Here is a 22,979-nt window from a genome sequence, read left to right on the forward strand (position 1 = left end):
TGTTTTTCTATCTTTGTATGTGATATTTAGTATGTTGCGTTCCATATTGTGTTGAGCTGAGGCGAGTTTCTTTTCCATTTTAGTTGTCAGTGTCCATGTTTCTGAAGCATATGCCATGACCGGTATGATGCACTGGTTGAATATTTTCCTCTTTAGACATATTGGGAGGTTTCTCTTCATGATTGCACTGTGTCCCAAATGCTTGCCATTCTGCTTTTATCCGCCTTCTTATTTCATTCTCCTGGTTTTTCTCAGTTCAGGTGAATCTTTGTCCCAAGTAGATGTATTCTTCCACCTGTTCTAGTTGTATACCATTTACAATCATTGTCTTGGGGTTCGTTACAGTGTCTGCCATGACTTTGGTCTTTTTAGCATCTTGCAGTATCAAGGTCTTGGAGCATTGTTTCTATTTCTTGTAAATTATCTGATTCTAATACTATATCATCTGCAAATCTGAGATGATTAAATCGTCCATTGATGTTTATCCCTTTGTTTGCACTGTTGCAACTTTAATAAAACACAGCATCTTGGATGGGAATGTTTCAACCAATATAAAAGTGCTAAAGCTCTGATAGGGTGGTGAAACAATCATATGTGTGCTGTTGTTAAACAGGTTGGTAGAATATTATATCTACAAGGTACTTCTAGGGGAAATTTAACCTTTAAATCCCAGTGATGTTGGGCCAGTCATTTCACAGTTATTCTGTGCAGCTAAACATGACAAAATGTGTACGTAGAAAAACTAAAATCCTGCACACTTTATCAAGGACATTCTGATCCTCTGACCTTCATCAGGTTTTGACTAGCTTCTCATTGTAAACAGGCGTATGTTTGCAAATGTCAAACATAAACTAAAAAGGTGAACATCATCAGGAAGTATAACTCCAGAGAATGAAGAAATAAGTTCTGGTGGGCGAGAACTTCCAATAATAATGATAAATAATATCTGTTGGGAAATGTATAAAGATATGAACAATAATGTTGCTCTAACTCCTGGATGAGTAAGCAAGCAACAAGTTCTCATATCAGCCAAAAAGGTGATGGTATGTCACAACATATTCCTGCTTTGGCCCAAAGAAACCAGCTGTTGTAAATTTAGCAATAATCCAACATGATCTTGATAAATATTAAAAAAAATTGCTGCCAAATAGCCAACCTCACTTCCCCCAGAACGAGACAATATTTTACTAGTCATGTATAATTTCAGACAAGCTGACAACATTTTACAGCAAGAGATGAAGTGTTTTCATACGAGGGTGATAAATGGAGAGCACAGGAAATGTGCTATCTCAAAAATATGAGAAGAGGAGAGGTTGAAACCAGGAGTCTTAATTCCTGTCATGCCTGTCAGAGTGAGATCATGTTTCCATATATCATTATGGGCCGACAACTTGAAATACTTGGACATATCAAAACATGTATTGACTTGAGCTGGCATGGACCCCCCCCCCCCCCCTCCCACACACACACACACACATACATCCCCCCTGCACAAGTCAACCCAGACAGCGCGGTGAGTGACAGGCCTCTGCTGAGATGAAGAGGAGTCCTGGCAACATGAGGAATGTCTGGGTGGGATCAGGAGACATTTCTGATTTGGCATGGTTAGCAAACTGCATGTGATGTCAGTCTTTCTTCAAGCGTGAAAAAAAGACCTCTTTTACAGCAAGGCTGCAAAAACACCAGCGTTTTGTTCATCATTTTTATTTTAAAGGGCTACCACGCAGGTGGAGCCGCTTTTGGCTCCAGTAATCTGGACTCCCACATGAACGTAGGATGTGGCAATCAGTGGTTAAGGAAACATCCAGGCTGTCTAAAGCGCACACACAAACAGGATCAGGATTTACATGTGTACTATTGTTTCCAAACTAATTGCTTCATGCAGGAAATCTCTTCTCAGCACTGTTGGATGCAAAGAAAAAAAATATCTGCGCTTGATACGTGAAAATAATTAATCCAGAGGAAGAACAAGTCAAAGCCATGTTAGTGTTTTTACTCTCCCTTCCTGAGCTCTCATCTCTCTGTCTTTGTGCAGGGGACCGCAGTGTATTTTCAAGAATGAAAGTTGTTCTGCTTGTTATCTATTAAAGGGAGTGCTGCATGACTGAGCCACCCACCACAGAGAACGACAGAAAAGACACTCTCATCACAGCCGACTGCAGACTGAGGCCGCTGTGTTTGAGCCTGCCCTCCTTCACTCTTCCTCCCCGCCATCCCAGAGTAAAAACACAAATATAATGGGAGCGTCACGCCAGTTGGGAGTTTTCCGCATCGTGGCTCAAAAAACAAGCCGCGGAAAACATATTTACACACACATACCTTATCCTAAATGTTGTCTCTTCGTCTGAGGCACACCAGTGTTGGTTTATAAGACTACACTTTGACACAGCAGCACTGCAGGACAATATCAACTGACATGATCAAGACCTGAAGGTGTTATTACAGGATCTTGATCTTCTTTACAAGGGTTCCTCTGTGAAAATCTAGTGTTGGGACCTACTTTTCTTCCATCTGATTCTGTGATTGTATGAAGCCTATTTCTAAATTAGCATGACAGAAAAATAAACTTCTGTTCAACAGATTAAAACAGTGATATTTCCATCAGGCATTAAGTACATGTTTTTTTCAAATTGTTAAGTCATAGTGTTCTACAACCATGGTTCAGTTATTGCCAGACTCAGACATTCTCCTCTACACAATTATGAAAATATGCCAGCAGCCTGTGGTGAGTTACATGTGAAAACATAGCAATTTCAAAAGACAATTTTATTCCCCTTGATACATAGGCAAATAGAAACAAAACTGCAAGTATTATCAGATCAAATGATGGAAGATTTAGATATCCCAGACTGTTCTGAAAAAAAAACCCCAAGATATCGCATGAGTGGTTAGCCCCTAATACGACCAAGATATGAGTTTAAAAGTGAAGGTAGTGAAATTAGCCTGAAAAATAGTCCAGGGTTCAGAGTTAACAGGAGCCCACTGGTTTATCACAGCTCACAAACACATCAGCCTGGAGATGGTACATGCACAGGATATATACATTTTCTCTGTGATCAAAAAGTAAAATACTGTATAAAAAAAATTAAGAGACATCTGGAGTGAGCTGGATTGTCAACTTAATACTACAACATCAAGTCTGCAGGTGTAAATGTCCAGAATAAGCCTGTAATAATGGATATTGACTAAATACACTGCAGCCACAAACTGCTTATTGACTTTATGGACAAAGTTAAGACGAGAAGATTGATATTACTTATTGTGCAAGGAGGCTACAGCCAACTGTTAGCTTAGCTTAGCATAAACAGGGGTAAACAGCTTGTCCCTGTCAGGGAGAAAAATCTGCAGCATCTGTACGAAAAGTGCTGCCAAATATTTAGACAGATAGTTAGGTGCCAGATAATTGCCCGTCAGGAGCGGTCACATCATGTTACATGAGCTTTAGAGGTGTTTCCCTCTCTCTTATTGCACAGACTAGCTGGTTCTCTCCGATTCCAGTCTTTGTGGTCAGTTAACCACCTGCTGGCTCTGGCTTCGGTACCACCGTCACGGTCTCCAACGTCTCAGCTGATTCTCTTCAAGAAAGTTAATGAGAACATGTCCCAAATATTTTCTAATTATACCTTATTGTGTCATCAAAAAGAAGCCCCTCAACTTTAATTATTGTTTATGCATTATTGAGAATTATCTTTTGGTCATAATTTGTAAACATCTTATTTATAGAAGGTGGGTCAGCGTACGGAAGCATATACAATAGACGAGACTGTACATGTGTCCATGTGACAATGCAATGAGCCACACAGGTGCACAAATTGAGGACTAGTTCAATATAAATGAAATTAATCATGTATATAGTTATCATAAATTGAAATAAACTAAACAACACAGCTCAGTGGACTCACAGTGAGTCAAGTTATGCACTTCAGTAACATCAATCAATATCAAACTCATGCAAATTGTTTCCAGGCAATACTAATATCTTTAGCTTGAAAGCACTTTTAAAACAATGGAAGTGAAGAGGCCGACTCCGGGAATAACCCCACAGTGAGAGGGCGCCAGGGGTCAAAGGTCGCAGGGCTTAGGGATCATTAAGGGCATCTGTGGGCTGACAGGCTGAAATGAAGGCAGCAGAAGCAACGCTGAAAATAAAAGTTTGAGGTGTCGATGTTTCTATTGTCTTTGAAAAAAAATTTGGTTTCGAGTTTGCGCGAGACGTTTGTGCGACTGTTGATTTACTGTGGTTGTAGATATATGTGAGTATGTGTATGTGAGTGTGATCATCCACTCACAGCATGACACGCAGAAACAGTCAGCTGTAGTTCTTTGTCTTTCCAGTGAAGTTTTAATCTTATCTGGAATCTGGACTAGTTAGCGACAGAGGAAAGAGGGATGGAAACACCTGCTTACATGCAGTCTGCATCGTCGGGTTATCAAATTTCTTCCAAATTTATGTTGTAGTAACAAAGGAACCGAGATGCTTAGAGGAAGTGTGCTGGAGTACAAGCATGCATTTAATTTAGCAAATGTAAAAGTGAAAGTTGAAAGAAAAAAAAAAAAAAACACCCTCAAATAGACTTAAGTACTGTAACAGACATTTTGTAACAAAGTATTTTTACTTTGTTCCATCACATCAGTAGGATACCTTTTCCAGAAACCTAAAGATAAGTGTTCCTCTTACTGTGATGAGTCAGTATGTAAATATAGAGAAATGAAATATTTAGTTTAGATACGACGCAAGTACAGATTTTTATTGTTGGACAAATAGAACTATTGAGCTTCTGGCACAAAATGAAAAGTCTGGATCACCAAAGTCAGCAGGATTCATCCTGTCAGGACCAGGAACACTAGAAATAGATCAATATATAAATGGACGAGAACAATTAGCTGGCTGATATTTTTTTCAGCATTGGTGTAAAGGCTGTCAGAGATCAATATATTTGAGCACAGAAATGTCAAAGTAGCTGTACAGCTAAAAAACTAATGGGAGGGATTTTTTTCAATGTTTGTAAATGTTAGGTGTTTAGATTTTATTTACTATCAAATAATGAATATCGTTACCTGCCTCAGACATCCAGTATCCGTCAGGCTATGCTACCAGATTTAACTTGTGATCAAGTAGATTTACTGGGCAACGGATGCTGTGAATAAAAAGTTATTGGTCAGTCAACTAAAATCAAAACATTCAAAAACTTAAATATAAATGTATTACAGGTAGGAATTTTCCACATAGTCCATGAAGTACTAGTCAGAAACTGTATTACCCTCCCTCATCAGCCACATCATTACTCCACCAACATCTCCCAACGCCCCGCTGGGCAGCTCACCCCTGTTGAGGCAACACGACTGTTTAGACTGTTCGGAAAAAGCTGTTCTGCACATCCACACACTGGCTGCATGATCGAGCCTTTGGGGAGATGTTTCCCTCAGTGTGATCTGGTGCGCGTGTGTGTGTGTGCGTGTGTGTGCGCGTCAGGTCTGTTGCATGCCACATTCCTCAGATGCAGAGCTGCGTAAAGGGCAGTGGCCCCACTTCACCAGAGGTGCAAGAGGGGGGATGGAGAGCAGAGTGATTGATGGCAGAGGGGGGGGGGGGGGGGGGGGGGCCAAATGACAGGCTCAACAGGTGGATGCACCGCTGGAGCTTCAAGAGACTGGACGGAGGTACATCTGTCTGTGCTCGCTGACCAGGTGAACATCACATAAGAAGGAAAACAACAACATAACATCAACAAAGAGAAGATTATTTTACACGTCTTGAAAAACTATCATATCATGACGGAGGAGTGCAGTGGTACACAATGCCGCCACGCACTAAAAAAAAAAACATGAAAAAAAGTCCAGTGAAGGTGGAGATAGGGCTAAAAATACAAAACGAAACCAATGAAAGAAAATGACCTTGAATTTTAAACAAAAAAGGCAGACTAATCTAATCCTAGACCCCGTTTACAAATGCCTGAATGAGAGCCAAGTGTGACAACACTATTTTTGGCTGTTACACTGGCAGCAAATGGCAACTGTACTTGTGCCGTGTCATGAGAAACTGTCAATCAAAATAAAAGCACAGAAGCAGAGGTTCTTTAGACTTCAAATACAAGTTAAAATCCTTCTCTTTTTTTTTTTTTTTTACAATGCACACATTGGTAAGCTCATTGGTTCATGAGCTAGTTTTTTCAACATATAAACAAACTGTAGCTGGCACACACGGTGGGACCCTGTAGTTTGGAGTTAAATGGATCTTGTAGTGAGATCTTCTCAGCCAGGTTAAACATGTTCAAACTTCCACAGACTTGCACAGGAAAAAAAAAGAAAAAAAAGAAGGCAACATAAAATAACAATGAAAAACAGAGAGGCTGCTGAAGGTACATTATTCTGAATTAATGATATGTCTAAAAATAAACTGCTTTGCTTCCTCAGCAACAGTTTGGTGCATTATTAATTCTGGATAACATCCCTCTACTGTGATGGTAAACAATGTCCTCATGGATGTAAAGCGTCATATAGGAAGCGGTGAGACGTACAGCATTCCTCACAGTTAAGCTACGATGACGTGCGCGCCCTCCTGACAATAAGACTGTTTGCATTAACGTCCGCTGTTGCAGCACGATGCAGACCGTGGTATGTTTCAGGCTCTTTCCTGTGAAACCACCCAAACACCCTTCACCCCGAAGGTCACAATCTCATCCTGATCTCGGAGCGATAAGGATCTCAATCACCCCGCAGAGAGCAGCCTCTCCTTCCCCATCACTCTCCCCTGGATCGGACCGGCAGAAAAACACCACCAGGAGGTCTGGCCTACATTCTCCAATGTGGGCCAAGGTCAGAGCGCTCACTTTTACCCTACATGAGCGAGCTGCGCTCAGGGGAAGATGTTAAGTTCATTAAAGCTCAGGTCCTTTACTGGCAGTCACACAATAATGAGAGCAGTTTTACTTTCTGTGGAAACACAAGTTGAGCGTCAGCAAAACAAAACACAAGATGAAAAGACTGTAATCAGTTTGGATCACTTTCTCTGCCCCCGTCGGCTGGGACTGCCAGCAGCCAACGCTCTGCCAGGTCTTTGTTTTATGAGAAGTTCAGTTTCCTTTTCACGAAATGATTCGGGCCTCTCCTGCCTTGTAAATGGCGGATCTAGACATAGGTCAACAGAAAAATTAAGTGTGGTACAATAGGTTAATTCTGTGGAAAGTGGGAATTCCCATTTGGTGACAATGACAACCAAATAAATAAAAAGCATGAAATGTGCAGGTGCATAAAAAGATTAATATCACTTGATAAGATCAAAGATTAAGAATTTAATGGAATCTGTACAGAACCAAGGACGTAACCTGGGATGTTCAAAGCATTTAAGTAATTTAAAAGGATTTATTAATCATGTTTAAAATGTAAAGTGATGTGAACTACTCACACAGACGGGAAAAAAAAACACGGGAATTTAAAAACAAAAACAATACTTCCACACATTTACAAAAAAAGACTGTACAATATACACACAAAACCATTAAAACCTTTAAAAACAAAAACATGGATGAAGTTCTGGTGACACTTTACATGTGTGAGGAGACTGGTTAATTTCAGTCACATCAAACATGAAGAGTTGAACAGCAGCAGGTCCAACTGTTCAAACCAAGAACGTGGAATCAATCTCGTCACTCACATTCCCTCCGAGTCCCTCGAGTCTCATGACAGGAGAGTGATGAGGGCGTCCAGAAACTTGCTTCTGTCATCCGTCTTCAGCTCGATTACTGCAGACAGAAAAACAGTTAAGAAATAAGAGCCAGAAGAAACTGAACACATCCATTATCCAGCATAGTTTTTTAAGTGAGGCGACTTTCTGCACATAATTTGAAAAGTGAACAAGCAAATGTTTTGTATCCTCACGTGCAAACGAAATTTGGAAATAAATATTGGAAGTGGGAATGAGTGGAAAATACTAAAAATAGTATTTTACACATGACACATGACTCCTGTGTTGAAATGCAAATACTGGTTATGAGCGTCCCACTTGTTTCATGACGCCTGGCGCTCAGCTAACTCAACTAAATGAATTAAATGTGTAACTGCAGGTTACAAAAAGGAAATGCTGTCACCTAGTGTCTACAGAAGAGACTGACACCTCTGTAAAAATAAATACTCAGGTTTTATAAGTGTGCGCACAAGAACAGAAAATGACTCGGTTACTTACTTGAGGTGTCAAAATGGTCGTGAAGAGTTCTGGAGCTGGTGCTCTCAGCAGCTTTCTCAAAGGCTCGGCCAAAGAAACTTGGAGGACAGAGAAAAGAAAGAAAAGAGTTGAGTGAACAAGGCAATAACTGTTCTTTACAACAGAGAGGGAAGGTTTTTGAAGAAATTAGACCTCAAACAGACAATTTACAGGATATTAATTTATATGAATTATTTATATAGCTTTCTGGGCAAAAATAGTAAATGCATAGAGGTTCCAGCTTAACTAATGCAAAACTTTGAAACCTTTCTGTTTCTTAAGATAATAAAGAGGGCTGATAGCGGGTGAGTAACTAGTCTGGAGCCTGGGCCATGAAAAGCTTTAAAAATAAACAACATTTTAAATTCAGTCCTAAAACAAATGAGTCGCTGGTGTAGTCTTGCCAAAAGTGACATTTTAGTTTGAAGTCTGCTGAGAGATTTCTGCAGCGATCCAGTCGAGATGAGATAAGGAGTGTGCAAAACAACCTCTGCATCTTTAAGACATAAAACAGGTCTAATCTTCGAAATATATTTAGATGGTGAAACGCAGGACTGCACAAGCTTGCTGATATAAGGTCAGAGTCAAAAATATATTTTGTTTTGCAGTGATGGTGCAGAGATACAGCTTGAACTGTGTGTGCAAGCTTTCTGGGCCAATAAGAAGAATCTCAGTTCTGTCAGAATTTGATTTCAGAAAGAAATCCTTCAAATCTGCTGAACATTTAAATGAACATCTCTGGGTTTAGGACATGTTGGAACAAAAAAAAAAAAAAAGCCAACTTGAATATGTCAAGTTGCATTCCGGGAAACTGGAAGCGGCATGTTTTACTAGTCTGATGTTGTATTATCATGTACATATTTGTAATGATGAAGAAATGATTATTAAAATGTTGTGTGGTTCGGCAGTGTTGACACATTGTGGGTGTAAAACAGAAACAGACTTCGCATTCCTTCCAAAAAAAACAACTATATCAGACTTGGAATATTTAACTATATGGTACAAATGTTAATTTTCTAAAGTTAAATATTAAATAGGAAAAAAAGAAGAAAAGAAAGTGATTTAAGCTGCTTATTTTTTATTTTTTTTCCCCCAAGAGCTACGGCTCACTGAGATCTTACTTCTTCTTGTCAGACGTGTCAGACTCCGGTGGGATCCCCACAACAAGGACAGTTCCCTTCTCCACATCCTTAGGAGCAGCCATGATGAGGGGAAGCAGTTTGCAGCGTTTATTCCGTGTCTAAAGAAACCAAGACAGCGTAAGTGGAGGACTGGAAAACTGTTCCTTCACACACCGAATCATCTCTGATCGTATTCAGGAGCTCACCGAGTGGACAAAAGACTTCAGGAGGTACTTGCAGAGCAGAGTCAAGGCCATGGGCTTCGAGAAGAGCTTCACATCAGGTGTTCCCTACAGATGAAAGAGCGGGAGGAGGAGAGTGGGATTCACTGCTAACACACACACACACACACACACACACACACACACACACACACACACACACACACACACACACACACACACACACACACACACACACACACACGTATTAGGCATCCAAACACTCGTACCTCCATGAGGTAGCAGTAGAGGAAGGGTCCCTGCGACAGGATGAGGTTTGTACAGATGCAGCTGGCTACAGTCTGCTGGATGGCCATCAACTTCTTCTTAGCCAGGTCAATGCCTGAGTGTAGACGCTCAAGGTTACTTCTGCACAGACAAAGACATGGAAAACATTATTTCACAAACATTTTACAGCTTGTAAAAAAAACAAGAGCAGTCCTGGTCGTCCACATTTTTCAAAGAAATGTGAGCACATTATGTTTTTTTTTGCTGTGAACCAACTAAAACTTTCCTCCACACACCTGGAAAGGGAATCCAGAGCCTTGATGAAGTTGTCGCTGTCGCCCTCATCTTTCTCAGTGCTCTCCAGCAGGGCGGTTGTAGCGTGCACCATGTCGCTGGCCAGGAAACGGTTCTTAAAGCCAAAGTGAACGCTGAACGTCTGCACACGGATGTCCTTCATACTGATGAAGAGGAGAAAAATAAATATATATAAAGGAAACTTAGTGACAGCAAGTGTGTCTTCAAGTCTCGTTCATACCCGTATTTATTAGAGGACTCTTCGATGACGTCCCTCAAGTTCTCTTTGATTGACATGTCCATGGAATTAAATTTCTGTCGCACTTGTTTCAGAGGTAACCTGTTACAACCACAGACACACACACACACACAAAGTATTATTTAGTAAAAAAAAAAAAACTTCCACTCAATAAAAGAGCACCACTGCTGGTAGGTTTCAGGGCACGTACCCCATGTCAGCTAAGAACTCCTGCAGTTTCTTTTGTCCATTTAAAGTCCAAAGCTTGAAGCTGCAGGAAGTGTAACAGGAATTACAAATGCTCTCGTACAGAGACCAGTGCTGGTAGAGCGTTAGACGCAGGCTGGAGCAGAAGGTCAAGGAGAATTTTTCCTTTATAACAAGCTAGGATATAAAGATCAATAATGTCAAACATCAGGTGAATTAAGGATACTCGTATTCGAAAGAGATCCTCATACAGTCGATGGAGAGCGAGTTCTCCTCGTCCTCGTTTCGGTGGTTGTGTCGGGAAACATGTCGCTGCATTGTGGCGATGTCGGTTACGTACTTCATACTGAAAAGGAACAAGACAGACAAGAAGAGTTCAGAACAACAACCTGATACAAACACAGTCCCTCTGTGAAGCAGTTCAATGTGTTTTTATTAATTGTTTTGAAATACTGAAGACATTCTTACTGTGTGATTTTATCATGAACCCACTGGTCTGTCAGCCCAATGACAGCCCACCTGCAAAGAGAAAACAGTCTGTACAGTTCATTGTGCATTCCAGTAATGTTTATATTGTTTCAAAAATAAAATGTAATCAGAAAGCTCACCAGAGCATGTCCTTGGTGTCTTTGGTCAAAACCCACGCAAGCTCAAAAAACATCATCGCAGCCTGACAGAAGAAACACATCAAGAAACATTTGTATTCAGGGATTCATTTACAAACAGTAAAAGAGCATCTGAAACCAAAGTCAAACAAATCTAAGCAAAGGGAAAGGGAGCTGAGAGGTCATCTGGGGTGCCACTGACTATGTTAGTCGACATTCTCCTCCCATCTGTTTGTTACCATTTTGAAACATCCCGGGCGCAACCTACATGCTGAAAATGGCAAGTTTTGGCATTTGGATGGTTTTAATGCCAGAGCTGGGCTCACCACTTAATCAAATTCCCCCCAAAACTATTTTGCAAATGTATTCTGGGCTTAGCTCCCCCCGAGACGTGATGGGTTTAACGAAGTCCAAACAAGCCAGAGTGTTCTTTTTCCCCTGAATGATATAGTCTCAGCTTAGGCTTTCACAATCATGTTGAAGTTGGTGATCATTGTACAAAAAAACCCAACTGTGATTAACCAGTTAATTGTCTTTTTCTGTTTTGGTTTAATAATATACATACACCTTATAAAAAAGAAGAGCCACTTATAGGCTGAGGTGACGGGCTTGCAACTAAATCCATGACGTTCAAGTAAATACATTTTCATGGAAATGTCTTCTGTTTGACGTAAGAAGGTCAAGCGCCTCCAGATAAACATTCAGTGGCACTAACTCTACACTCATGTGACATTAAACCACAACAGAAGAAGGGGGCGCAACGAGATGACATCCCTAAAAAAATTGCCAGTAGAACTTTGAATGGTGTAAAATGATGCGGAGGTATTGATGGAAAAATGACATTTTTGTGATCAGGTGATTATGTAATAACTGTGACAGGCCTCGTTGTAGCCAGACTATTCTCCTGCGCTGGCACAACACAGTCGAGACAGGTTTGGCTATGTGAGCCTACCAGGAAAGAATTTAAAAAAAAAAAAAGTGAAAGCAGCATACTCACAGAGGTTCCATGGTATTCATACTGCTCGTAGTCAAACAAGATTTCCCTCCTGTGAAATGAGTCAAACGTTAAAATTTACTGTACGTCTATTTAAAAACCAAAATACCAATAGCTTATTAAAACCACTTCACCTTCGTGCCTCCCACTCCCTCCTCGCTCGCTGTCTTTCAATTCTCCTCTCGACTGCCCCCTGCGATGACACGATTACAACCCAGTGATACAAGCATCACAGGCAGGTCGACAACTCTCCTGCTTCACTTCTGTCGGGTCGACCAATTCTGTGAAACACCTACCTCATCAAATCTCCTCCGTTTATCAGACGGCTCCGAGCCTTCAACGCTCTCATTTCCAGAGTCATCTCCTCCCTCATCATCTTCATCTTGAAAGATATCATCATACGAGGGGACACCCAGGTCATCATCCTGTTTGATCAGCAGCTTTATCTGTGGTGGAGATGACAGGAGTTAATGTAATGTTCACTTCCTCAAGAGAGGAATAATTTAGGCTGCAAAGCTTCGACTGATGTGATTTAAAAAAACGTTATCCGTCACAGCAAACGTCAGGTGCAGAAGACTTCAATTAATCAATGATGAAGGTCAGATGCATGAATACATACAAGCTTTGTTTTAACAATATTTAGTGACTATTATTTTTATGACAGAGCATTGAAAAAATAAATATTGTAAGTCAGACTGATGCCCCCTCAGACAGCTAGGGAAACCCCCGAGACCATTATACGTCACCTGGGTGTCATTGTAGACGTTGACCACATCTACAGGCCGGTGAGTGTCACAGATGAAGAAGATGGAGTCATCATCTGGCTGCAGCATCTCAAGGAGGTCAACATTTGCTCCACAGTTGATAAGAACAAAGTATCGAAACTGCAACACAACACAAACCACAATAACGTGTTTCGTTCAGTTTCTCCTTCTGTCATATATTCAGGTGTAAGATCAGGTTTGTTTCAACTATACCTGCTCTTTGTGTTCAAGGAACGCAGTGCCGAGATCCTGCCAGCCTGTAACTGGCACAAGTGTGTACTGGATCTGGTCACAGTGAAAGAGCGCCTAATAAAGCCACAAACAGATGAAGAAATTATTGTTTAATTAATCTTCGAACCACTGAAAACACTGAACCTTGAGTCACTGAAGTGAGAGTCCAAGAGAAACTTTATAGACAAATATGAAAGTAATTCATGTAGATATTCATTAATACATTTACCACATGCTTAGTCAAACTAACGAACCGTACAGTTTAATATTCATAATTAAAACGTCATCAGTTTGTGAAAATCTAAATGTGGCAGCTTGCTCAACATCCCAGTATGATCTGTTGTCCTCAGGTGAAAGAGATACTGCTGGGACATGCTTTTTTTTTTCATGTTTACAAGCATTAACAGATCCTTTAAGTATGACCTTTATTTGAAAGTCTACATGTTAGTTATTACAACCAAAATCCACCATTATAGAAAGGAGCTGCAAAAGTAACACATGACTTAATGTAGTTACTTTAAATAAGGGAGATAAGACTACAGCAGTGTTAATAAATCAGACAACACGTTAAGCTGATGGTTATAAACACACAGGAACAAAATATTGAATTTAAATATAAACCAACAAAAACAGGCGACCTGAGCCCGAGCAGTGAAGGAGCGAACAGCGGGCTACCAGTTAGCACAGCAGCTTACCTGCAGTATCTTACAGGCGCAGAGGGCGTCCACGTCCGCTGACACCAGGAGAGCGACTCTCTGAAAGCAAAGTAAAGTCAGTTTTTAATATCTCAGGATATCTGACGTTAAGCTTCCCGTCCGCTGAGCGACGTGAGCCCGCCTCGGTTAAAGTCAGCGAGCTAACAAACCTCATGTTTAGTGAGCCTAAAAAAAACACAAAAAACACCCACCTGGTTGGCAACAACTTCATAAAAGTCCTTTCTTACGTCCGTGACGAACATTTTCCGAGTGTCGATTAAAAACGTCTACGATGCGATATAATGTTAAAGCGGCATGAGCAGCAACTTATTTTGGTTTCCTGTCAGTCTCGGGGCTTTATTGCTGCAGACTGTGGCGCTTGTACTCCTTGTTGGAAATGTGGCGCCAAATCTATACGTCACTTCCAGCCAATCACGTGGGAGGACAATTGGGTACGTCAAACGCGTAAGGACACGCCCACCATGTTCAGAAAACAAAGCTGCGCAGAAACAAAGAACACAAATCAGCAAACTACACAACTTCCTGCAAAAATAGTTTTTCTCGGAGCACAAATTCTGTGAACTTTGGTAAAGAAATTACAGTTTTATATTAATGTCCCCCACAAAGCCGTTGAGAACTCAGCAGGGGAGTGAACACCTGTCAGGGCTCTAGTAAAGAGTCTAGAAATGCAGAGGCAGTGGTGGAGAGTATACATGTATATATTATATTCAAGTACAATTTTGAAGTACTTGTACTCTATTTTTCCATTTGATGCTATTTTCTTCTTCTACTCCAATACATTTCAGAGGTAAATAGTGCATTTTAGACTGGACTTTTAGATTAAAATTAATAATAGGCTAATAAGGCTAAATTTACTGAGGTATTATGATAGACAAAGAAAAGCTACAAAGATAAGCTACCTGACAGTATATAAAGTAATTACAAGAATCCCATTTTTACCAGTGGCAATGCTACAGAGTACACATTAATGCATCAATAAATATAATTCTGTAATAAAATTAATAATATTCTGAACACAACCATTTGCATTATGAGTGTAATAATCCCACATGCTGCTTCCAGACTTACTCATAGCAGGACATCAAGGCCAGAGGACACATTATTATTGACTGAGATATAGAATAATAATTTGTCACATAACTAATTCATTAATTTACATTACATGATTAGGACTTTAACATTATCTATCTGTGCAGCACTTTGGCTCACATGGTTAAACCTACAGAAACATACTGTATTTAATTTTGATCTGTCATTAATGACACTGGGTAAACTATTAATAAAACAAGTTGAAATTTTATTGAAATCAAAGATTAAATTTTGCACGGGTCTTCAGAGCACGTCAGTTTGTCACATGAATCATATATCTGACAAACATTCTTTGTCCTGGTCATCCATTACTTTGGAAAATCACATTTACAGAAAATACAGTCAAAATGATTTCTTAAGAGGAAAAGCAATCCTAAATTCTGGACCACAAACACACTATGATGTCCCTTTCAATCAATCTAATCAATCATCAATTTTATCGGATTACAATCCTCAATATTGTTGAAATCCAGTGAAGAATTGTAAAGGATTGCTCCAGCGCTCATTTTGATATGAAGTGTCACATTCCCTCTAGTTAAAATACATACGGTATTTATACTTGCAGTAGGAAATGCCTTCCCTTTAAAATAGCTACTAATATGTAAAGAATCAGATTGCAGCTATAAAACAGAAACTGCATTTGTAAATTCTGCTATTCTGCAAACATTCATTGCTGCAGCCCAAACAGTTTCATATTGTGATGTTCATATTTGTTTAAAACTTATTTTGTGGCTGTATTTTACTATTAATTATCACTTGTATCTATAACCAGGACAGCCGAGCCAAAAGAAAATATGCAAAGGACCATGTGTATTGAAAGATTCTTTCAAAACATAATTTAGTGTCACAGTAAAATTCATTAAAAGCATCACAACATTGACTATCAGGATGTGTCTGCATGAGCAGCTGCTATATGGTTGTACGTGCCAAGTCAAATTCTGATGAGCATGACATAAAGAAAGAAAACAGGCAGGTTTTAGTATAATTCCTCATCATGACAGTAGATCTGAAGAAGACCAGATATGATCCACAAACATCTGAAAATCACATTAATCAAAAGAATGAATGGAAGTATTGAGGAAAACATGTTGCCCTTTAGCTGTGAAACATGCAGGATTTTATCAAAATGCAGCAGAGTCTAATGAACTTAGATTTTTCTGTCTGAAAACTCCCCCAGAAACCCCACAACCATGATCCCCAATTTCACGATCCTCACATTTAAAGTACCGGTAACAAATATTCAAAATTCAAGTAAACTCCTACATGCCTCAAAATTAAATACACCTGTACATCATTGAAAAAAAAAAAACACCTGTAAGACTGACAGAGAAAGTTCAGATATTATTTGTGTTAAAGGTCTCAAAGTGAAAGCTTTTCTCCTCTTCTCCCCGTCACTCTGTTGAAAATTCTCCCCACACAGACATCTTCACGTCTGAATCCGTTAACGATAAAACTTATGAAAAGCAATTACGTTTTGTTTTTTTTCTGAGGTAAAGAAAGGCAGCATGCCACATTTAAACCTTGTGTATTATCTTCACGAGTGAATACAATGAAACCTGAAACAATAAAAAAAAAAAAAAAGTAACGAATCAGAACATGAGAGAGCATACACTGTAACATGCAGCATATACTTCATTCATAACGGAGATTAATAGAGTAATGTCGTAAACAAAAGGCACAAATTTATCTGTTGGTTTTTTTTCTGCCAAGTTTGGTCTGAAGCCACTGTGATCCAGCTGCTCTACGCTCGGCTCACAGCGACAAGCAAAAGTGCTTTGACCCTGTAAAACTTTGGCTGATTTCACACACAAACGGAAACATGGTTCAACCTGGAAAAAATGGTTAATGTAAAGTGTAAATATGAAGCTATTTTCACTGTAAAACTAACCTTCAAAACACGATTAAAAGGACAAAACAGAAGACAGAAGCCAAACTCAAAATGAACCACAAACTGCGTCATTCACCGTCTTAAATTAAAGTCGATGAAATCCAAAACAACAAACCACTTAAAGTTTGCGTGCCAGTACAACTATTAACAGGACAGAAAACCTGACCAGCAGGAGCACTGGGAGGCTATAGCACCAACACCTGGAAAGGTTACAGACCAACCCCACTCAGGTTCATCAAAAAGATCTGGCTCCACCGTCACTCCAGAAACCAACCCGGCACGCTACTCGCTCCACCCGCGGTGAACATTCAAACTGAAGACGGGGCCGCACGAGTCGGCAGAGGAGGGCTCGGTGTGCAGTCCCACAACCCAGACCTACAGTAAGCCTCAGACAACCGACGCAGGAAAACATTTCTCTCGTAGCTCTGTTACGGTCATGCTTACTTGTGACAATATGATCAGATGTGCTGTCCAGATGGAGCAGAGATGAGATAATCATTTAAAGTACAACAGGCACTGGAGAAACTGAGAAGTGAAGAGTGGCCCTGCTACATGAGGGTGTTACACTGAGGATGAGGCATAGCAACTCTTTTCTGCTATCTGTCAAAGAATTTGTGAATGGAAACGTTTAAATTATACCAGAGGAAGACAGAAAGATTTCAACAGAGGCAGCAAAAAAATAAACCGTCCAAACAATATTTTGACACAATAATATGCACCAGGACAAAGAATTGTGTCCATATGATCCATACGGACTCCTCATACTTCCCCAGTTTTCCTCTGACAAATCAATTATTACATGTTGAAGGGAATCAAAGCTCAAAGGTCTCATCATCTTCCTCAGCCAATGTAGCAGCCTCGTGTGTCGCCGTGTGATGTTAAATGTGAAGTCATGTCAGATGGTAACAGGTGATCAATATGCATCTCTAAAGTTCCGAGAGGTCGTGTTGTGCTATTTTAATCCTCGAGCCGGCAGGATAAGTAGGAAAGGCCGTTGACCCTCTAGAGAGAGCCGATGTCGTCTGTTCCTGGTGTTCGTTCTGTCTCGTCACGACACGAGCCAGCTTCAAAAACTTAAGAACATCCGATGTGGCAGAAAATTCTGAAACCTTATCGAGTGCATCTCTACCAGGGCGGTTCTTACAGATAGATTAAAACCAGCGCAGGTAGAGCAAAATGAATGAGCTTCACCTTCACTAAATCTTACATTAGAAAGCACTATTTCACTGTTTTTAAATCAGTTTTGGCCACACACCTGTCTGAACTGTGTGCGCTGCAGTGACTGAGTGAGGACTAGATGCTTCTAAGTAGCGTCTACTGTAGCCCGCATGCGAGACGTTTAGGGGACGTCCGTATATTGTAGTCACAGAAAATAACCTGGGAGACACTCTCCCTCTCTAAACTGCACGAGTGTCTTTATGCACATCAGTCACACGCTGCACCAATCACGTTGTAATTTGTGAACCTTTGGGAAACCCTGAAGTGAGCCTTTGAGCTTTGATCTTCCGCACCCCAAGTACATTGTATATTGTTCCTTAAGGTCGATACGAACATCGATGCACAGACATCAAACAGAGAGTACAGGTATCTTTCCTTGTTGTGAAACCCTGCTTGTTTAAAAAGTTGCAAGTTTACAAAACAATCACAAAATAGTGACCCTACATGAGAAACTGTTTCACAACAGCCGAGCCAGAGACTGACAGGCAGTGGACGATTAGTGCAGTGGTTGTGTCGTTAACCTGCTCAGCTGCTGCGAGTAGTTGAAGTATGTGATCTATAGGCACAATACACAGCGTGTGCAGAGCTGGGCCTCATGGAAAACAGTGCCAAGACACCCTCTAATAGTGACATATCCTGTATGTTACGACAGCTTTGTAGATTTGGAAATACACGTGTGATGGATGTCCACTGCATTGCACTGTTAATGTGCTAATGAAGCTCTCAAGTGTTACAGAAGCCATTTAAGAGACATTTGCGTCATTACGTTAAGTAAAGACAGTAAGTACGCTGTAATGTCAGTTCAGAAAACAAACTGTGTATCATGTGTCACAAACACAAAATAAAAGTCCCACAATACAGTTGCAATGATTGACGATAAACAATAAATATTGATGTGCTGCCCAGCCCTAGAGATGTGAAAACAAAACCACAAGGATTACTGTGTACCCCTGAATGAAGGACACCAGTACAGAGTATAATGCGGTGAGAGCAGTTCTACAGGGGCAGGATGTAGTTGGAGTTGGCCAGCTTGCGCTCCTGTGCAGCGGGAACAGTCTCTCTGTGACGCAGAGGTCTGTGGCAGTCCACGTCCTGAAGTGGAGGGTAGTGCTGCCTGTAGCACAGCCAGGCGAAGGCGAGACCCAGCAGAGACCCCACCAACACATCTACATGAAGGAGAGGCGGGAATACACACAAGGAACTAAATCGAAGTTCACACCGAGTTGTACCTTTTTCTCGAGCTTGCAACAAAGACGGGACACGATGGAAAAAAAAAACTGAGTGCATTAAACTGCAAATAATTATTTTTATCCTGAATTTATTTGCCATTTGTCTCTACACCAGAGGTCTCCAGCCTTTTTTCCTCCGAGAGCTACTTTGACAAAATGAAAGCGTGCGAGAGCTCATGTTTAATAACATGAATTAACATAGTTGAGCTCCACCCAAATCAGCTGAATAAGCTTTTATGTGAACAGTAACAAAGTGATACTCTTCACAGACATTTTGTAACACAAATCACATCATAGCTTCAAGTCAACAGCATGTGCATGTTGTTTTCTGTATGCCCTTCTTTTACTTTTTCCAATCGATGAAGCTCACACTACTCTCAGCTTTCATAGAAAACAAAACAATGTCTTTTTCTGTCTGTCCGCATATCAGCGCATCACATCACTTCACATTCCCTGTAGTTCACATGCATATGTTACGCGTTGCAGTCTTCTCTTTCTTTTAATTTTATGTCGTTCTCTCGGACAGGTTATAAAATTAGTAAATATAAAATGCTGTGCCGCCCGCCCAAGTAAGTCTATATATGGGAAATACTGCAAGTTGTTTGAAACTGCGGCGCGCTGCCTGGAAACGGGTGGCGAGCTGCTGGCAGCTCGCAAGCTACAGGCTGGAGACCTCTGCTCTACAACATTCCCTACAATTTGTCAACTAAGTAAGCTAATGGATTCTTTTTTTTTTTACATGGTGCGGTGGTCAGACTGAATCCAGTTCCTGTTTCCGTACATCGAGCACGCCCCGATTCTGTTGCCGAGCAGTGCTTTGACTCTGACCTTGCCAGTGGTGCTTGTAGTCGCAGGTTCTGGAGAGGGCGATCACAGTCGCGATGAGTAAAGGGGTGAGGAAGGCACACAGCCGCCACGCTCTGCCTTGGCCTACTGCATTGAAGCAGCGCAGCTTCCCTGCCAGGTACAGCGCCGTGAAACCCAATCCTGCGAAGGCAACTGGGACCGAGGAGAAAGGATGGGAAGGTTAATCAGAGGACGTTTTATAAACAGAGAAGTCAGGGAAAAGAACAAAGAGAAGAGGAGCAGTGGATCAGAGCTCAAGAGAGGCTTTTTAGAGTTACACAGGATGGTCTCTTGCTCGTACAACTACAAAAGGAGCCTGAAGGCAAAAACACACTTAGTACCTCTATTTCAAGATGTAGGCCCTCCTGCCTCACTATGTGCATTTGTTTTGCTTTTCTTGTTGCCTGCTGATGTAAAATGTACCAGCTACACAAGCATAATTGAGCATGAAAGCCTCTTACAGGAAGAGTGTCCGCTGGGAAAGCTCTTTCTGCCCTCTATGACGACATCTGGGTCACCGCTGCAGCGCAGCTCCAGGTTCATCTGACCGTCTGGGAAACAGCGGTAGAAGAAGTCTGGTCGCGGCCTGAGAGAAGAGACGAACAGACAGAGGAGACATAGAGGACCAAGTTAGGCTCTCTAACACTGACTAAACATTTGATCTGCTATGTGATGGACTCCGCTCACCTGCCAACAACAAGTTTGATGACGTTGGTGAAAACTCCGTTCAGCACCAGAGTCAGAGTCACAGCTGGATGACAGGAGGAAACACAACTGAACCGTGAAAAAGACAAGTCAACCCAAAAAGCTAGTTGACCTATTTTTTTTAAAATTGTTGATGAAAAACCCGTCTGCACGTGCTGTTTCTTACCCAGAGAGGCTTCTTTCAGATCTCCACGCTCCGCCTTATTCAGGAAGGTGAAAGCCAGGATTACAATCAGCGGGGTGAAAACCGCCACACTCTGATACCAACAAAAAAAAAGAGGAGAGAATAACAACTAGTCCATAAAAGCCAATTTTATAAGAGCAGTTCCCCAATTTAGTATCACATCCTAGAACAACGATAGATTGGATTAAAAAGACATCAAAAGTGATGCAGAGATGCCATCATCACTATCCCATGCATTCTTCTTGCTTGTCATGGCACCTACATTACCCACAATGCAACTCAACCAGGAACAGAGGAGTCCGAGTCACTTAGTTTACTTTAGTAAACACTCTTTTCTCTTTGGATTTGTGTGTGATTCTCCCATTTGTTGTCCAGCCTTGAGCCGGGTTGTGAGAAAATCCACTGTGGTCGATTCCCTGATGTCAAGCGACCGTCGTGCAACCGGACTTATTCTACTCCAGTTTATCTCAGAAGCAAGCAGAGACACTTACAAACATGAGCGAGGTGGGCACGTGGTCTCTCGCCACACGATGGAATTTATACAGCCACATCTCCTCCGCCTGGATCTCACGGTAGAAAGGAGCAATCTGCTCCGTCACACTGAGAGTAGCACAAACAATGTTACGTTGATGTTTGAGTTTTTCCACAAAGAAAAATAATGTTTGACTTTTAGATACCGTGCATCGACAGGTATGCTTCGCAGGAAACGCGTAACTTACAGGAACACGAGCAGCAGCGCCAATCGGATGGAGATTTCCGACAGGAAGCCACGCAGCAGCCTCCGCTTCATGATTTTTCTCGAAATGGACTTCAGTCAACAGCAAACGTCATCACTCCATCTTCTTTTAGGAAATAGGAAATCGAGGAGAGAATATTATGTTATAATCACTTCAGTTACACGTGTTCACGTCCATTACTTTGCACAAATGATTCATTTTTATGAGAAGTAAGCCACTCTCCCACATCAGTCGATCAAACCTCACTGCAGACGTGTCCGTGTTTGTGTATGTGTGGGACAATAAGGAAGACGTTACAGCAGTTCAAAAGCCCTTCACACCCTCACGGGTGTTTTCAGTCATTTTTTTTTTCCTGAAGCACTTCTTTTCAGGACTGTGTGAGAAAGTACACGCGAAACTAAACGGTACGTAATATTACCCTGACTTTGAAAATGTAGTGTCAGGGTAAAGAAGGGGAAACATCCTCGTGGTCTAAAAGAAACATACGAGTGCATCGCTTCATTTGAACACGGTCAAGAATAAAATCCAGTGTCACAGGAAATTTCTCCTTTGACCTTTTTTGACCTTTACAGTCCCACCTCAGCAGCAGTCAAAGACCTCTGTCCCTTAATGTACCTCAAACAGGAAGAGAGGAAAACACCAAGCAAACAAGGATTGTTTTTTTTTTTTTCTTTACACAATATATCTCCACGACTTTTGACTCTGGCAAAGATAATGTTAAACACGTGTCAGTATTCACCCTGCGGCTCCTGCCCCGTCTAAAAATATAAAATGTAAAATGAAGGCCAACATGCTGCACCTGTGCCCTCCACCTCCAGGTGATGCACATATCCAGGAGCTGCTATTTAACCGGATAAAACATTAAGCCGGTTTTTTTTTTTTAAATTTTTTTAAATGATCCCTTAGTTAGAAACACCGCCTGTCAGCACTCAGGACAATAAGACAGCATCACAAGCCTGCGCTCTGCAAGAACCAGATGTTAGCACACTATGCTAACCCAGCTAGCAACATCTGTCAAGCAAGACATCTGGCCTATTTCCGCGTTGTCAGACAAGGAACAACAAGTCCGTCACTAACCTCAAACAGGCCTGGTTGTTTTTTGTTTTTTTTATCTCCTTGTCGTCATATTAACATATTCCGTTAACGTGAACCAGGCCTTGGCATCCTCTGTTTTTTTGCCGACAGGGGAAATCGTGCATTTGAGGACTTGGGAGGAAACAGGGATGAGGAGGAGATGAGCGCTGCTTGAAGCGAGCGGAAACAA

At 41.1% G+C, this 22,979-nt stretch overlaps 2 protein-coding genes across 4 annotated transcripts; both read right to left on the minus strand.

Annotated features, from left to right (window-relative positions):
- Positions 1–5,617: 5,617 nt before the first annotated feature.
- On the minus strand, positions 5,618–14,171 carry cdc45 (CDC45 cell division cycle 45 homolog (S. cerevisiae)). Of its 2 annotated transcripts, XM_069178221.1 has the most exons (19): positions 14,011–14,171; positions 13,799–13,858; positions 13,086–13,178; positions 12,855–12,992; positions 12,405–12,554; positions 12,243–12,301; positions 12,112–12,160; positions 11,118–11,179; positions 10,978–11,028; positions 10,736–10,855; positions 10,514–10,645; positions 10,306–10,404; positions 10,067–10,228; positions 9,773–9,911; positions 9,528–9,611; positions 9,322–9,440; positions 8,183–8,259; positions 7,655–7,742; positions 5,618–7,128 (listed from the first exon to the last, which is right to left on the minus strand). In XM_069178221.1, exons 1-18 carry the CDS (start codon positions 14,059–14,061, stop codon positions 7,678–7,680), a joined length of 1,710 nt encoding a protein of 569 aa, XP_069034322.1. In that variant the 5' UTR covers positions 14,062–14,171; the 3' UTR covers positions 5,618–7,128; positions 7,655–7,677. The 2 variants fall into 2 exon arrangements, with proteins under 2 accessions (XP_069034322.1, XP_069034321.1); XM_069178220.1 differs by lacking the exon at positions 5,618–7,128 and having other exon boundaries at positions 7,192–7,742.
- A 924-nt stretch (positions 14,172–15,095) lies between these two features.
- Positions 15,096–22,953, minus strand: plpp5 (phospholipid phosphatase 5). Of its 2 annotated transcripts, none has more exons than XM_069138429.1 (8): positions 22,793–22,953; positions 21,698–21,817; positions 21,470–21,578; positions 20,961–21,051; positions 20,777–20,840; positions 20,551–20,675; positions 20,072–20,242; positions 15,096–19,180 (listed from the first exon to the last, which is right to left on the minus strand). In XM_069138429.1, exons 2-8 carry the CDS (start codon positions 21,766–21,768, stop codon positions 19,011–19,013), a joined length of 801 nt encoding a protein of 266 aa, XP_068994530.1. In that variant the 5' UTR covers positions 21,769–21,817; positions 22,793–22,953; the 3' UTR covers positions 15,096–19,010. The 2 variants fall into 2 exon arrangements, with proteins under 2 accessions (XP_068994530.1, XP_068994529.1); XM_069138428.1 differs by having other exon boundaries at positions 21,698–21,820.
- Between the last annotated feature and the right edge of the window lie 26 nt (positions 22,954–22,979).

Source organism: Embiotoca jacksoni, unplaced genomic scaffold (assembly GCF_022577435.1).
Source record: "Embiotoca jacksoni isolate LCO1_2020_lvr unplaced genomic scaffold, fEmbJac1.0.p SCAF_8, whole genome shotgun sequence".
Taxonomy (NCBI): domain Eukaryota; kingdom Metazoa; phylum Chordata; class Actinopteri; family Embiotocidae; genus Embiotoca; species Embiotoca jacksoni.